The sequence below is a fragment of the Pelobates fuscus genome, chromosome 3 (assembly GCF_036172605.1).
Source record: "Pelobates fuscus isolate aPelFus1 chromosome 3, aPelFus1.pri, whole genome shotgun sequence".
In the NCBI taxonomy this organism is placed as follows: domain Eukaryota; kingdom Metazoa; phylum Chordata; class Amphibia; order Anura; family Pelobatidae; genus Pelobates; species Pelobates fuscus.
Genome location: NC_086319.1, coordinates 256,907,965 through 256,925,708, shown reverse-complemented (window position 1 = coordinate 256,925,708; position 17,744 = coordinate 256,907,965). Strand labels below are relative to the sequence as shown.

The 17,744-nt window shown below is 38.5% G+C and overlaps 2 protein-coding genes across 4 annotated transcripts in view; one reads left to right on the top strand and one right to left on the bottom strand.

Moving 5' to 3' along the window:
• Nucleotides 1-3,378, bottom strand: part of NCAPH2 (non-SMC condensin II complex subunit H2) — a 52,006-nt gene extending 48,628 nt beyond the window's left edge. The window contains exon 1 of one of the 3 annotated variants that reach the window (XM_063445483.1): nt 3,300-3,378. The gene's annotated coding sequence lies outside the window, so the exon portion shown is untranslated. Of the gene's footprint in view, nt 1-2,476; nt 2,502-2,623; nt 2,848-3,299 lie in introns of those variants that run through there. The other 2 variants (XM_063445482.1, XM_063445484.1) reach the window with 2 other exon arrangements.
• Nucleotides 3,379-3,449: 71 nt separating this feature from the next.
• The window catches only part of LMF2 (lipase maturation factor 2), a 36,124-nt gene continuing 21,829 nt past the window's right edge, over nt 3,450-17,744 (top strand). Inside the window, exons 1-8 of the mRNA XM_063448369.1 lie at nt 3,450-3,620; nt 5,345-5,598; nt 8,027-8,055; nt 8,207-8,403; nt 12,391-12,569; nt 14,767-14,902; nt 15,303-15,431; nt 15,791-15,896. Of these exons, the coding sequence (XP_063304439.1) occupies nt 3,527-3,620; nt 5,345-5,598; nt 8,027-8,055; nt 8,207-8,403; nt 12,391-12,569; nt 14,767-14,902; nt 15,303-15,431; nt 15,791-15,896 (1,124 nt within the window). The 5' untranslated portion in view covers nt 3,450-3,526. The remainder of the gene's footprint in view (nt 3,621-5,344; nt 5,599-8,026; nt 8,056-8,206; nt 8,404-12,390; nt 12,570-14,766; nt 14,903-15,302; nt 15,432-15,790; nt 15,897-17,744) is intronic.

Below are 17,744 nucleotides of genomic sequence, written 5' to 3'. Positions count from 1 at the left end.
TGTATCTAAAACCGAGAAAATGTTTGGCACCAGTAAATATTCTTTCTAAATGGTAACCTGTAACTTATCAATGCCAGTAGCAGTGCATCACTGTAGGCGCTCATCAGGTTTTTGTTAAAGGGACACTTTGGCACCAATACAACAAACTCATTTGGTTTTGGTCCCTTTAATATGCGGTTTCTTTTCATGCTTAGAAAAAGAAAAAAAAAATAGGTTTCCATAATGCGGCACCATAAGCTGGCTTGCTAAAGTAGACTGGGATCAGATTCAAATGAACCCTCTAATGACACATGACTTTCCTGTAAGTCTGCCATTTAAGGGCTTCCTGAGCCATGGGTTAATGAGTATTTCTGGGTGCATCACATGCGAGGCATCTCATTAATATTCCCAGGTGATCCACTCCCTGGTCACTGGATTACTGTTACTACAGTGCATCTAAATATGAACACTGCCTTGATATTGCAAAGTTTGTTATCTGATTTTTATTTGCGTCGTCTGACGTCCTTCTGACTGGCAGGTAGAACTTGTTACATATACGCACACAAGTTTATGACTTTTTATAAAAATATGAATGGATATATTGTAGGGTTAATGACAAGCTGGTTCCATATGCATATTAAAATATTACAGTACATTTAATATAAATAAAACTCAAAGGGAAAATGAACATGCTGTGGGAGTAGACGGTTTAAAAAAAAAAAAAATAATAATAATTTTAATTATATCATAGTAAAGAATTGATATAACCTCTCTGAAAGAAAGAAAAAAAAAAAAAGAAAGAAAAATGGCTGAAGCAATGCAATGCTAAATTCAGCAGGAACAGATGATGAATCCTATGAGGAGGATTAATTGCAGTTGGAGCTACTATCATGCTCCAGTGCTGATATTAGCCAAATAAAATCAGTAAGACATACAAGACGATATTCTGAAATGGCCAAGTCTCTAGGTGGTATTTTACCCCCATCAAGACTTTTTAAACTAAATCTTACCACCACTAACAAAATGATAGAGAGAATGTGGATAGGCAGCAATAATTTTTATTTTTTTTTCTCATTTTTTCTGGTCTTGTCCCAATGTTATAAAATATTAGCAAGAAATTTTCCAATTGATTGTCACAATTCCTTAATTCACTGTAAATGTATCCCCAGTTCCGTGTTTGTTTTTAAAAAATCCACCAAAAACTGACTACCTGCAAAAAAAATATATTAGGCCAACTTCTAATATCAACACTGGAAATCATCTATTAACCCATCTATTAATGAAGTTCTATCAATTTTTTAAAACAAGCATAGAGAATTGGCTCTTCATTCCCTAATATCGCAAATAATTTAAGACATGAATGGTTTATGTTCGAGGAAGACATCAGATGTTACTATAAGATATGATCATAATATCCACTTGTTGTAAATATGTGGGGTGTTTTGTACAAAGTAATAACCTTTTTTAAAGCCACATAAAGTAAGACCATAAACAGTATTATTTATATAGAGGAATACCAAAATAGGAAGGGAGAGGATCAATGTTGGGACCACTGAGACAGTGAACAAACAAACAAACAAACAAACAAACAAACAAACAAACAAACAATCTCCTAACTGTGAAACAAAAGCCATTATTACTACCAAATACTTCTGAAGAAGTGACATTCGAAATCTGAAAATGATCTGGATGTAATGTTAAATTCTTTTTTTTTTTCAATTTGTATTTTTTTAGGGAATATCACAAAAATACATCTGCTTCGCATTATAACAAAATAATGGTTTTTTGTTTGTTTTTAACAAATCAAACACCATAGCTATAATTAGATATATCTTTTCATGTTATTTAGAGGACTTGTATTTATATGTATTAACTAATAACACAATGGAATGTAAACTGGAATTTATAATTCCCATTTTGTTTGTTTATATTGTTCATTTTATGATTATGAATACTGTGTTACATTTTCCTTGTTATTGAAAATTTATCAATAACAATATTTGAACAGAACTCTATGATTGGTCACTTTTTCCATCTGTACAGGGGAAGTTTTAATGTTCCCTCCATAGAAAATATAAAAACATGCATGTTTTCATTAGGGGTATATCTACTAAATTGTTATTTTTCTTTCCAATGGAGTGTTCGCTTAAAGCAGTATGCATATATCTAAAGCGTGATAAAAACAAAACAAAAAAAACTGTCAGGGTTCTTCACTAAACACAAGATTCTCACAACTTAAAACCAAATAGAGAAGAAAAAAAAAACAGGACTTTAGCGAATAACCTTGACATTGTCATAACATTGTTCAGTGTATTAGGTCGCAAATGAACTGGAATTCTGTATCTGGGAGTAATGGAGTTATACATTTTATTTGAAATACAGTGGTTGTATCTGCTTGTCCTTACCTATACCACACAAGGTGCCTGACTTAGTGAATTTTAAATACAAGTCACACTACATGGCCATTTGTAGTCACAGCCAAATGATATTGCTTTACCTGAATTAGCATTAATGGGAGAATAATTAAACATTTTAAACATTATACAGAGCGGGCTCCCTGTGTTGTTGTTGCTGCAGTTCAATAGGACCCTCAGTGTGACAGTCACCGTGTTTGGCACAGACCAGCTAACATGCGGACACCTACCTGCTTGCCGTATATCAATATATAATGTTTATATCAGTCCGTGTTCAGCCTCCTTCCGGTGCGTACGTTACGGGTAACTTTCCCCCCAGCGATGGAATTCAAACCGCCATTTTTGTTTTTCCCGCCTAGCAGAGTGTGGGCATGCTGCGACGGCCGACGCTTCGAATCTCACCAATCAACGAACGCTCGGCGTCTGACGTCATCGGAAGTGGACGGGCTGTTTCCTAATGGAAAGATGCCAGTACTAGCCGTCCAATGGGGGAATAGCACGGGGTCCGTCTGGTTTATTAGGTACATACTGTACTACGTTGGTTATAGGATTAGGGATCTCCAGCATGGACCTGCTTGGATTACAGCCATAGCCTACACCTTACCATGTGTAACTCCATGGCATGCAAGCTGAGCAGGGATCACAGCCTACATGAATGCTGCCTGAGCATAATGGGAGTGGATGCACAATGGCTGGGGCTCTAGCATTCCTGTCTATATTATATTACACTTTATTTGTAGGTTTTGCAGAGAAGGTCATGACTAGATTGGTACAATTCCACCATGTCTGTTCATATAATTAAGCAATATATAAAACCAGACTTATTCAATATCAGGAATCCCTGGTTAATAATAATAAAAAATTAAAAAAACCTCTACTGTAAAATTCCAGCTTCTTGTGACCTACAGTTCTCATTATCCTCACTCCCTGCGGCCGCAGGATAATGGGAGCTGTATTCCAACACGTCTCTTACTTGCTGTGCCTGTGCTCTGAGATTTGTGCGCATGTGGGCCAGCAGGAACAGCGCCGGGCATGCGCACAGCATAGGGCGAGCGGCATCGGGAAGGCGCAGCCGCCAATAGTCCACGTTGTGACTCATCCAGACAGCTGCAGGGACAACTGGAACGGAAATTATGGGGGAACAACGCCTGGCTCGGGCCGCCTTCCTCTGGGGTCTTAGTGGGATCTACCTGTTTGCCTTCCTCTCCCTGTATACACAGATACCAGGTACATAATCCTCCCAGCTCTCTCTGCACTATATATACACACATGCTGCAGTGTCAATCAGTGTGCCTTCACAAAACGTATGCCAGCGATAGTCTCTTATATGTGCTTCCTTAGTTTAGAAAGAACACATATACTACCTAGAATGGTGATTTCTCTGTGGATACAAATGTATCCAACTTCTGTGTTCCATGCATATGACACGTGTACCTTAAGTCCACACGCACGGCTGGTCGACCCTCTGCTCCAGGCAGAAAGCAGGAAGCATCGCCCTTTATCAAAAAAAGAAGTGCACAATTCTGTGACATCTAAAATTCCGGGAATGGAATGCTTAAAAAACGTAATATATAATTGGATGCATGCCCTCGAACTCCAGCTTGCTAATGCACTTCACACACATCGAATGCAAACTTTTCAGTCAATAGTGAGTGATGGGTATATTGTTAGTAAAGTGAGGCATAGAGGATAAAAACAATGAATTGTGTAGAGAAGAATCCTGCTTGCTTATAGCTTCCAGCCATTCACATAGCTATGTCAAGCCCAAACAATTTGAACTGCAATGTCTGAAGACTGCAAACTCTATAACCAAAAAAATGTGCACCTTTAAAGAAAAAGCGAGGGAGACCTGTAAGGAGAATTGAGATGTATCTTTAAGGAAAGGGCTGAAAGGTTGAATACAATCTATAAATGATAGAATATACTGGGATTAAATATAAGCAGAGGGTACACATGGAAAATAAATAGCCATATGAGAGAATGTTTTACTTTCCCTCCCATAGTCTTTAGACTAGTGATTCTTAAACTTTTTTTTAATGGACCCGTATAAATCATTAACTCGGTCAATCTATTCTTCAAATGGAAATTTAACTCCATGACCCATTTAAAAAAAAATGTATTCCTGGATTGGGGATAGCAGTGTAACTGTAAGATGTTTATTGTGGTCAGTTCCCTGAGGCCTAATGAATATTATGTCAGTTCTTACCAATGTGTCCTACTGATAGGGGGGGGGGGAGGGGGATGGTTTAATTTTCAAACTGATCTAAACTTGCTTTAGATGTTGTATCTCCGGCTTTGAAAATTGGACATTAATCACACACAGAAGGCTCCTGCATGGTCTAGAAACCTCTTATCAGAGCAGGCGAAAGAAATTTTAACTTAAACTGTGCAATAAAGCAAGTGTAAACATTAGATCTCACTTTACAGGATGTGTGGAAGGAGACTGTGTAAGTCACAGCCAGGGTAGATGTGGCTAGGGCAGTATAAACAGTGATTTAATCCATGGGATTACAGGGGCATGATATATACACCAAAACTGCATCAATTAAGATAAAGGTGTTTTAGTGCCTATAGTGTCCCTTTAAGAACCACACCATAGAAATATACACAACTGATACAAACTTAGTATAAAAACTAAGTGCTCTGTGCAAAAAGGCACTTATATAAAATAATGTGTAAATAAACAAACCGCTACCACACAAGTGTATCTCTCCAACGTGACACATTATCATGCAAAAAAAATAATAAACTTACTGAGTGGCAAAAGCCAACACCAGTGAATACAGAGGAGCGCTAGAAAGAGCACTTACTCTTATATATAAAGGGTTGTCTGATGTTAAAGTGCTAAATAAAAATGCTTGGTGTGCTATCAAAGTAAGCACATAGATTACCAGCTGTAAACATGGGAAAAGTTTCTCACCTCTCCTGTTGTGGTTGTCTCCTCCCCACAGGACTCTATGGCCGAGAGGGAATCTTGCCAGCCTGGAAGATGTTACGTTTTTCTGGTAAAGGCTTATTGGAGCAGTTAAAGGATGCACCCACCCTTCTCTGGCTGGGCCCTTATGTGGGGCTTGACACAGAACAAGGCATGGAACTTATCTGCTTGCTGGGAGCTCTCCTGTCACTGGGGGCACTGCTATTCCGCTGCTTTCGGGATAGCCTAGTTTTTCTCTTGCTGTGGATCCTGTATCTGTCCTTGTATCAGGTAAGTGTACAACTGTTTTAAGTGAGCCTCTTTAGATACGATTAAATATAAGAATATAGCTATATAGCTTCTCTATATTTTCCTATAGAATAGTGATTATTAGAAATGCACATTCTAGGGCTGTACATATTATATACTATCATAGCTAGATACAAAACAATCACCCTGTTCCTCCATACTTTGGCTTACTGCCTGTGATTCTTCTCTTTTAATTTATTTAACATATGTTCTTTACAATAAACACGTTGCATTCTCCACCTGCAAGTGATGAAAGCTAACTTGTGATAATATAATGCTAACTACTAGAATAATCCAGTCAAAAAGTAATTCTATAGGTTCAGGAACCAAACCTGTATTCCTGACTCTACAGTGTTTAAGACACCATTTAGGTGGCTTGCAGCCTCCACCCCCTTAGAAAAGGTGAAAACTCACCCTTTTCCCAGCACCGCGTGGGTCTGCTGACACTGGCCACGCCCCCTTGGTGACATTATCATAATTACCGATTTTTAGCCAACCCAGTCCCATAGAGAAAGCATTTGATTGACTGAAATAGGCATGGGGGGGAAGGGGGGACTCTGTTTTGGCCAATCAGCACTTCCTCTTAGTGATGCATTGAATCAATGCATCTCTATGAGGAAAATTCAGCGTCTTCATGGAGTCGCTGAACGGTAGTGCTGCGTACTATGCAGCACTTCCCCCAGAAGCACCTCCAGTGGCCATCTGAGGAGTGTCCACTTGGAGGTGTCCCTTGGGGGAATGTAAACACTGCAAAATAAATTCTCTGAAAAGGCAGTGTTTGCATGAAAATGCCTAAAGGCAATGATTATACTCACCAGAACAACTACTTTAAGCTGTAGTTGTTCTGGTGACTATAGTGTCCCTTTAATCACTTGCATTTAAAGGCATAGCAACACAATTTGAGGGGACAGAGCCAGAGTAAACATGTTTTGTTCTCACCAAAGAGACACAGTGAATTAATAACTGAGTTTAGATCAGCTATTGGGGTGGAAGAGCCTCTAGAGCAGGCATAGGCAACTTTCGGCACTCCAGATGTTTTGGACTACACCTCCCATAATGCCCAGCATTATGGGGATGTAGTCCACAACATCTGGAGTGGCAAAGGTTGCCTATCCATGCAAGTCTAGAGGCTCGAAGACAGTTACTGGAGGCAGGTTAACCCTGCAATAATTAAACATTGGATTTCCTGCAGAACGACAATGTTTTCAGTTGCAGGGCTAAAACTAAAGGGACATGCACCCAGACCATTTCATTTAAGTGGTATGGGTGCCTACAGAGTCAATTAAACTCCTCTTTGCTGTCCCCCATTTCGATCATCTGCGCATAGCATGTTCATACTACACAAGTCTCTTGCTTTTGAGCCCTGGTAAAATAACTGGCACCTAGAGAGAGAACTGCGCACACGTGTTCAATAAACCATGTGCAGGATCGTGAATAGGTTTCTAGTAGGTCCAACATGGCTATCATCTTGCTGTGCAGTTCCACTCAAAGTATGATTTATCCAGTATGCCTCCACTAAACAGAGGTTTAGGGATTAGGCTTCTGACTGGTGGGACCTCTTCATGGTGTAGGCAGAGTATTTCTGTTGCATCTACTTGCATAGTATAAGCAGAATACAAGGAAATTTGAATGTAAGTATATATTTTTATTTTGTTCTTTAAAACGTTATACCAGCGAAGGGGTTAGGGCTAAAAGTTATTTTAGCGTCCTCATCAGAACATACAGCTACCCATGTAGCCAGTTCTCTAAATGGCACCTGCGAGGAATCAATTTTCTCTCATATATTCCCAGAAATAACAAATATGCTTGCACAAGCACTTTACTCTATGTGATTGTGTGAATTTAGAACTGGTAGAGATTAAATATTTGCAGTCAGATGCCTGGCAGCTGATCAAACGTGGAGAGAGCTTCAGACACTTTTTTTTTTAAAATCTTTAATTTGCATGACAGACTAAATTTATTTATTTATTTTTCATTTGCATACCATCATCTTGTTGATGTCCCTTTAATTGTATGATTAACATGCTGTGAAACATAAAAAGAACTGTCAATATAAAAAAAAATAATAATCATGGGTTCCATCAATAAAAACTATTTTGGAATGTTCCTAAAATAGCACAATGTATTGACTAATATACATTCTCTATAATATATGGCTTAGTTTCCTAATCTTCTGTACTGTACTGCTCTGAAGTAGTGGATTTGCCCACAGGGAATCAGAGTTGACCCCATTAAAATTCTCAAGCAACAAAGAGACCTGTCTGCTGGCTCAGACTTAAACAATTCACTGACCCCCAGAAAAAAATAAAAATAAATTTGATTTACCTTTACGTCAACATTAAATAAATGGAGACAGCAATTGTTTTATTATTTTTTTGTTTTGTTTCTGAGTTGCTTTTTGTATTTGCAGGTTGGGCAGGTCTTTCTCTATTTCCAGTGGTAAGTACTTTTAAATTCCATTCCAAGACTGATCTAACCTTAAGTGTGAATGGATGTATAGGAGTGTGTGGTTCATGGAAGGGCAGTATGAGTCTCCAGTTAACCAGATGGACAATGTCACAAGGCAATGTTAACATATATTGTATCACAGGGACAGCCTTCTGCTAGAGGTCGGGTTCCTTGCTGTTCTGGTCGCCCCTCTGCATGTTCTGCGTGGAAAGACGTCTGTTTGGAGCACTCATGACGGTATAACATTCTGGCTGATTCGATGGCTGCTTTTCAGACTCATGTTTGCATCAGGAGTTGTTAAACTGACCAGCCGGTGTCCAACATGGTGGGGGCTCACAGGTAAGACCAGTCATTATTGAACAAGTGCTTCAATTGACAAGACAAGGGAAATCAAGCAAATTGTGGTTTGAAGATCTATACTATGAATTATCTCTTAATTTAAAGTTTCTGTATTTAGGGAAACATTTTAAAAATATATGGAACCCCCTTCCGTTCTAGTAAGCCAATTATAAAAAAGTATGGGTTGACGTGTTTCTTTCTTGCACAAAAGAGGAGAATGTTTAAGACATAAGGTAAGTTGTGTGAGCTAATTGGCACCAAGATACCATATTTGATTAGATGTTTGCTGTAACCTTTGTATAAATGCATATAAAAAAAACAAAAACCCTAACTCTTGCGTAATGTGTTGCCTAAAACACTGTGTCCTACTTATACCACATCAAATAATACTCCCTGTAAACATTGTATGTTGTGTTGACTGTCTGGTAACACCTGTTAACTAGTACATATTGCTCAAATCCCTTTTATTAGAATTTTGTTTCTAAAATGATTATCTGCTATAGCTTAGCACAGAAATATTAAGATGTGTTCCATGTTGACTGCTCCACTTGTAGAATTTTAACCAGCTTTTCTAACACTCCGTCTATATAAAATATCCGATGGAGGTACTACATATATGTTTAAGTGCACCCAATGTTAATGACAAAGTGCCAAATATTGTAACATATCTCACTGCACATACATCCGTTTAGCCCTCTTCAATGTGTTCTTCTGGATATACACATCCCATAGGTGGAATTCTGGGGCTAATTTCATATAAGTGTACATTAATCATTAGTGTGTGTGTATATATATCATAATATAAAATACACATACACATTGGTGTTTTTTTTTTCTTTCTAGATTGACACATAGGTTATATGTTATTACTTACCTAGGTTGGACCTTGTCATTGACACATTTTCTGGATGAATCTTTGGGTCATTACGGTCTCCAATATCTCACTATATTTGTCTGAGATATTTTGGTCATTATCTGCACTGTAAATGAATGTAAGTGTGCTGAGTTTGCCCTTTACTCAGAATTCTTGTACCATTGCATATCTAATTGCTGCTCTTGCCAAATGTGACGATGAACTGTCTGGAGGTCTGGCACTACAATTAGTGTCATCAAGAAACTAGATATCTTGTTTGAGTGCACTGTATATTCACTTCATGGGTTCATTGTTTTTTTTCTTCTGTGTTTTCACTTTATTTATTTTATCAGTATCAAAGGGTGTATGAAACTGAAACACCCTGAGATCCAAATTGTCAGCCCCCCCCCCCCCCCCTCAAAACAATACATAACACATGCACAAGCCGCATCTCATTCAATTTCAAATAAATCCGTTAATAAGAATATATATATATATATATATATATATATATATATATATATATATATAAAAACCAAAATTGAAGACAGGAGCACTCTCTGTGAATTTCAAGATCTTGATAAAGACCCAGAAGGGTCGAAACGTTGATGTAGAGGTGGTGATTTTCTGAAAATATAAATTTGAAATTCCCAGAGAGTGCTCCTGTCTTCAATTTTGGTTTATATGTCTGCTGGGATGCACCCGGGTATAAGTCTTTGGATTATTAATTTATTTGAGGTTGAGTGCCAGAGGTTGGATCTTTTTATATATATATATATATATATATATATATATATATATATATACACATTTATTTTTATTTTTTAGCACATTTGTAATGCATTAAACAAATGTAAGTTATCAAGGATATATTGTGCACAAAAAAGTCCTAAACCACTAATCAAGAAGGGACACTCCACTATCCAAAATATAAAACTCAGTGCTTAATAGATATAACCCCCATAAAAACATGTATTTGATTGTGCATTTTTTTTATTGGGACTATATCTAAAAACAGCTTGCAAAAGTGGCAGATCGCTTGTCTGCCTTTGCAAGCCTGTCAGCAGCCTTTTCAAGCACCCTCTAACTCAGCCCAGACCTTCCTTGACTGTCCAATCACATAATTCTCTATGCAGCTGAATGAGAAGTCTTTGCAATTGCCTGACTCTTGGGTTTAGTTCCTCTGAGTTAAACAAACCAGGAATTAATTGGACTTGTTGGCTGACAGTAAAGGGGTGCAACAAGATTAATTTATAAAAGTGCCAATTTCTATTGAAATCTGCACTTTTTGTAAAATAAAAAAGGACACATTTTTCATACATACAGCACTTCAGCAAGGTCTGGCATGTCACTTTAAATGTTACTCGGCCATGACACACTTACAAGGGTAGAATTTCTACTATCTGGGGCTAATTTTTCATTTGCCAAATGCTTATAGTGAGTGGAAGGTTTGAGCCCTGTTGTATGCACATTCTGTTAGATCATTTCATATTATTGAATGCTAAAATTCAATAAAGAAAGACGTTCAAATATTGTGAAATGTTAAAATACACCCTTAAATCATTTCCCTTTAGCCTTAATTACCGTAATCTGTGTGTTTTCTGTGTGTTTCTGACATGTCTCCTAATCTACATTTTATTCTACCCTGGGCACTTTGTAACAACAGTTTTCAGGCGTGCCTATACTTTTGTTTCTTGGTGCCAATATTTGGGCATGTTCTCACTTGTATTGGTTACTGTTTTGTTTCTTCTCCGTGTAACCCAGGGTTCCAGTTTTAACATAGCGATTGCTGGTATGCGTACTACTCTCTGTACCACGGCACTCTTTCTGTTTCATTCTTTCCACCTGTTTCATGCACTGTGTCTGCTAAACTATAGTTACTTGCTACAAAATGCTCGACCCTTGTTCTGGTGGTTCTTTTCCAAGTGCTATCTTTATGTCAAGAGTAATTATTAAATATTAAACAATGTGGCAACAGTCCAAAACAAATTTAGCTGATTTGTTCTAAAAGGAGATAAATATTCCAGGAAACATTAAGAGGATAAATTTACAGTATTGCTCACAATCGGTGCAACAGTCCAATCTTGACAATCTGAACTTTTGAAAAGAATCCAGTAAACCTTTTGTTCACAAACACTAACCAGTGAAAGAGATAGTAATATCAGTAATCATATAGCAGCAGTTTTTGATATATCTGCTGTGTATGCAGGCAACTTCTCTACATACCATACCTTACAAACCTGTGCCGACACTGTCAATCTTGACACCTTGTAACTTGGCATGATGCAAAGTCCTCAATTAAATGGTGCTCCTAAATAACAGATTTAATGTACAAGTAATGTGAACACACATTTTAAAAGTCTGGTCTTAATCAATGCCATTTGAATGACACCATAAATTTATGGACTTTATCTATAACTTAAAAGTTAAGTTTTAAAGATTATCTGTGATGTCACCAATGCTAATATTCTATTATTACCATATGTTATGCAATCGCATCCTCCAACACTTTCTTTGTGTGTTGTTAAAATGTGTTTTACCACACTATTTTTGGTTGAGTGGACTTCTAAGAATATTACTACTGGTAATGTGTGAACCGCTAGTGAACTTTTTGCTTGACACGCAAAGTACTACTGCACCTATTCGGACAAATTCACGTTCGTGGTACAGGTTCTCTCGAGATGAAGTGGTGATCTTCCGTATTTGTTCAGAATTAATTTGCTTTGTTATTTTAAAGGACAACAGTCAATACATGTTAACTTTTTTTATAATTAAACTTGGCATTGTAAGTTAATTTGAGCCTTCCCTACCTCTTGTCCACATAAGTCAAACACATCCTGAGGAATTTACTTGTATGTCTCATCTGTTTATTGTACAGCATTGCAGATCATTTTGGCTGTTTTTAAATATTATAAATTCGCTTTTGTGAAGCAGAACTGCATCCTTTCAACAGTTGATGGTTGTCATTGAACTGAATATTTGACTTCTCAATGGATCTTTACTAGACTTTGTTTGCTACTCTTCTCAAAAGTACCATTCTTTAGATGGGTTACTGCTGCTCTGAATGTTTGCAATAGCTTCCTGGTATATGTATATTTAAAAAATGTTCACCTTTAATCAAATCTCTCCATTAGCTCTTACATACCATTATGAGACCCAGTGTATTCCAACTCCAGCCGCTTGGTATGCTCACCAGTTTCCAGTTTGGTTCCAGAAGCTCTCAGTGGTGGCTACTTATGTAATCGAGATTGGAGTCCCTTGGCTTTTCTTCTTTCCTTCTCGAAGGCTCCGCCTGTTCTCTTTTTACACCCAGGTAAGTGGGTTCAGCCAGGGGTTTGCAACTAACTATATGTATGTGTATGTGTATATATATATATATATATATATATATATATATATATATGTATGTGTGTGTGTGTGTGTGTGTGTATTATGTACTTGCAAAAACAGAATATTCAAGGATATAATCTTTCAATGTGGGGTAATAACTGCTTGATCCAAGGATAAATCTGACTGCCATTCTGGGGTCAAGAAGGATTTTTTTTTCCTAGCTTGTTGCAAAATTTTGCTTCAAACTGGGTTTTTTTGCCTTCTTTTGGATCAACAGCAAAAAAACAAATGTAAGGAAGGCTGAACTTGATGGACGCAAGTCTCTTTTCAGATATGTAACTATGTATGTATGCATGCCACAGTGCTCTTTCAGCCAAGCTTACATAAATATCCAGGAAGAAAGGCACACGCTGGACTTCTATCAGGAAAATTTGTTTTTATTAATCACACTGTGGTTACAACATATCAACGTTTCAGTCCATATCAGGACTTTTTGTGTATATATATATATATATATATATATATATATATATATATATATATATATATATATATATATAGTTAGTTCTGGTGACTATAGTGTCTCTTTAAACAAAACATGTCACCTCAAAGGACAATCTCCTGAGGATACAGATAATAAATATATATTATATACCGTATTTATCGGCGTATAACACGCACAGGCGTATAACACGCACCTCATTTTTAGAAAGAAATTCCAGGAAATTTCCCCCCTCATCCCATAGTATTCCCCCCCCTCATCCCATAGTATTCCCCCCTCATCCCATAGTGTCCCCCCTTTCCATAGTATTCTCCCCCCTTTCCATAGTATTCTCCCCCCTCCCATAGTATTCCCCCCTCCTCCCATAGTATTCCCCCCCTCCTCCCATAGTATTCTCCCCCCTCCCCTCCCATAGTATTCTCCCCCCCTCCCCTCCCATAGTATTCTCCCCCCCCTCCCCTCCCATAGTATATAGTATTCTCCCCCCTCCCCTCCCCTCGTATTCTCCCCCCCCTCCCCTCGTATTCTCCCCCCCTCCCCTCCCCTCGTATTCTCCCCCCCCTCCCCTCCCATAGTATTCTCCCCCTCTCCCCTCCCATAGTATTCTCCCCCCCTCCCCTCCCATAGTATTCTCCCCTCTCCCCTCCCATAGTATTCTCCCCCCTCCCCTCCCATAGTGTACTTTCCTCCCCCTCCCCTCCCATAGTGTACTTTCCTCCTCCTCCCCTCCCATAGTGTACTTCCCCTCCTCCCCTCCCATAGTGTACTTTCCTCCCCCTCCCCTCCCATAGTGTACTTTCCTCCCCCTCCCCTCCCATAGTGTACTTTCCTCCCCCTCCCCTCCCCTCCCATAGTGTACTTTCCTCCCCTCCCATAATTACTTACCTGTCCTGAAGCGTGGGCCGGCTTCACACCGTGCACCGCGGAACAGGAACTTTAATTTAAGGTTCCGGTTTCCGGCGGGACTGAAAGGAAGTGTGCACACTATTGTGCACACTTCCTTTCAGTCCCGCCGGAAACCGGAACCTTAAATTAAAGTTCCTGTACCGCGGTGCGCGCTGTGAAGCCGGCCCACGCTTCAGGACAGGTAAGTAATTATGGGATATCGGCGTATAACACGCACCCACGATTTTCCCCCTATTTTCAGGGGAAAAAAGTGCGTGTTATACGCCGATAAATACGGTATATAATCTGTATCCTCAGGAGATTGTCCTTTGAGGTGAAATGTTTTGTTTAAAGAGACATTATAGTCACCAGAACTACTAAAGCTTAATGTAGTTGTTCTAGTGAGTATAGTCAGTCCCTGCAGGAATTTTACTGTAAATACGGTCTTTTCAGAGAAAAGTCAGTGTTTACACTGATCCCTTGGGACACCTCCAGTGGCCACTCCTCACAGCCACTAGAGGTGCTTCCAGCTCCGGCAGCTTTTTTTTACTATATTGGGGAGGGGGGGCTAAATAGTGTTTTTAACACTAGGGTCAGTAATACACGTTTGTGTTCCTGATCCATAAGTGTTCCTCTTACATGTTTTGTGAGTGTGAGATTACTTTGGTCACCTCAAGTTTTAATAACGTTCTGCCCTGTGAGTTATATTTGGTACAGAGTTTATCCTTTTTAATACAGAAATGTAAAACTGCAAGCCTTCATCACTCATCATTGTGTTCTCTGTCCCTTTCAGATTCTTCTTCAAGTCCTCATCATCCTCACTGGGAACTACAACTTCTTTAACCTGCTGACAATAGTGCTCTGCTTATCTCTGTTAGATGATCAGCATCTCACATGCACCCAGCAGAGCAAAAAGTCTGCACAGAAAGGTGACACCAACATTGTTTGTATTCATTCTTACATGTCATATTCTCACTGCAGCCTTCAATCATTTCTAACAATTTGCCTTTATTCCATTCCCCTTTATCTCTTTATATTGCTGCTTTTCTCCCCCAGTTCACCCTCACTCCATAACCAATGCTATCACTGGTTTGCTTGTTATCCCTTAATTCTTCTTTTTTTTCCTTTGCTCAATTGCATGTTTTAAGCCAAAATATTTAAATTGGAAAAATTATCCAACACTGTCTTTTTTTTACATTGGCCTTAAGCTTGCAATTCTCTTGTCAATTTGCCATAAATTCTTTGTTAATAAACCTGTCAGTGTTGTGGCCATATTCATGTTATAGACAATCTACTTTAAGCTGTATCCCCTCTTCTCTTTGCCTGTAGGTCGCTCGTTCCTGTCCTATTTTGGTACTTTCCTGGAACTCTCAGTTTTTGGTCTGCTCATTTTCTTGACCATAAAATATTTTGACCTTCAGATAAACTGGGACAAATATATGGTGGAATCTAGAACAGGTAAGTTACCGGTGAATAATACATACTGACTTAAGACTGGTCTAATTTTGAAATGCCCAAAGTAGGAACTGTATTGAAGGAATCTTGTATTTATTGTTCATGCCATCCCTGACTTTACTGTGAATGCATCCTGCTAAATTGTCTTTATGTTCCTTTCATTTGCTGTAGCAAACAGTCATGGTTTATTTTACCCGTTTTTTTATAAAATCCATTGTAGATAAGTCCCACAATTGTCACAAAGGGGTTGGAGACTTTCTGTTGCAGGGTGCTATTAGGCTAAGAATCCATGTCCTTTTATGTGGTAAAAGCAGGGAGCTTAATTTGTCTAAAAAAACTAACACTGTCTATCTCTATTACAGCTTTCACTTATCACGACTTCATTCAGTGGCTCCGGACTTTCACCTTTCCCTCCATTTGGATAGGAGCAGCATTTCTTGCTTGGGAAATAGTTACTGGAATGTGCAGGTCAGCCCTTACATCACTCAGTGTCTTTATTAACTATTATTATTACTTATAAAGGGACAACAAATTCTGTATAAAAGGGAACCGGTTTTGCACTAATTAATCAATATGAAAGCAGCAAACCAAAAGAAGGGTATCCCTCTAAACTCTTCAGGAGATCAACAAAGAAAAAAATGGCGGTGCCACAAAAGTACAGGCATTACAAAAAAAAGTGCTATTATCAATAATATTCAGTAGGTGTGGTTAAATAAAATAGTAAAAATAGAAAATAAATCCAGGCACTCCAAATGAATTCCAAGAAAAAGGCAGTTTATTGGAACCAGCAGCTACAAAGCGACGTTTCAACCCCTAAGGGTCTTTATCAAGCTTGATTGAGCTTGATAAAGACCCTTAGGGGTTGAAACGTCGCTTTGTAGCTGCTGGTTCCAATAAACTGCCTTTTTCTTGGAATTCATTTGGAGTGCCTGGATTTATTTTCTATTTTTACTATTACATTTGGTCCACTTTGGTACTGGGACATATCCAGTTAAGCACTTCCATCAATTTTCTACATTTATCTGGTTAAATAAAATAGTCCAAAGCAGTCTTAAAAATAGTCTATAAATTATTATTAGTTACCCCTTTAAAATGAATTTTACAGTGCCATAGGAATTCTTGGGTGGGTAGAAGATTTCTAGTGTAATCCTTACATACGTCTTGCAAAATTCATTTTAGAGGGGTACTCCTAATACTTTATTGATCATTGTGGACCATTTTAAAGACTGCTTTGGACTATTTTATTTACCCACACCTACTGTTCATTATTGAGAACACTTTATAGTCATTCCTGTACTTTTGTGGGGCCGCTATTTCTTGCCAACAAATTCTGTACAATATGTAAACTAACAAACAAGTAATTGCAACAAGACAAGTTGGATATTCAAGAAATGAAGGTGCTGACGGCCCTGCTCAAACAAGTCACATTCTAAGGGGAGTCGGTTAAAGTGACACCAGAGGTAAGGGTAAGATATAATTGAAGTATGGGGATCCGTAGTTTACTAGAAGAGTTTACAATGAAGGATTAGTTTTTATTAGATAAGGTGGGTTACAGAGTCATTGCGAGTGAAAGCTGTTGGCAATTTAGTAAACATTTTTGAATGACATGAGTTTTCAGTGATTTTTATTGCTGTTGAAGGAATGGAGACTGGGTGAGAGTCTAATAGAGCAGGGAATGGAGTTCCCTAGGAACAGTACAGCCATAGAAAAATCTTAAAAGGTGAGAGTCAAGTGCGAGTATGAACAGAGGGTAGATGCAGGTTTTCGGCAGACTGGATGGGACATACTTGTGTATTAGTGAAGATAGCAGTGTTATGAAGAAATTAGTAAGCAAAGAACAGAAGTCTAAATTGTCTAATATATCTAATGGGAAGGCAGTGTAAGAGCTGACAGAGGGGGAGATGCAGGAAGATGAGCCTGGCTGCAGCATTTATTGTAAACTATAGCAAGACTTAATGGGAGTGTGCAGGGCCAGTGATAAGCAGATTGCAGTAGTTGTGGTGGGAGACAATAGTGGCATGGATGAGCACCTTAGCTGTATCTGTTGTTGAGTAGAAGCAGATGCAAGCTATGTTTTTGAAATAAGTGACAGGATTTAGCAATTAACTTGGATGTGAGATACGATTCAAAAGGGATGTAGAAGGCTGAGAAGACAGCATAGGCCGTATTGACTGAGAACAAATACAATTAAAGTGGAACACTTGCAAACAGTAAAGCCTGGGGACAGAACATTGGGGAACACCAACAAAGTGGGATTGCAGAGGAGATGAAGAACCAGAAAAGGAGATACTGAAATTTGCTTTGGAGAGGTAGGAG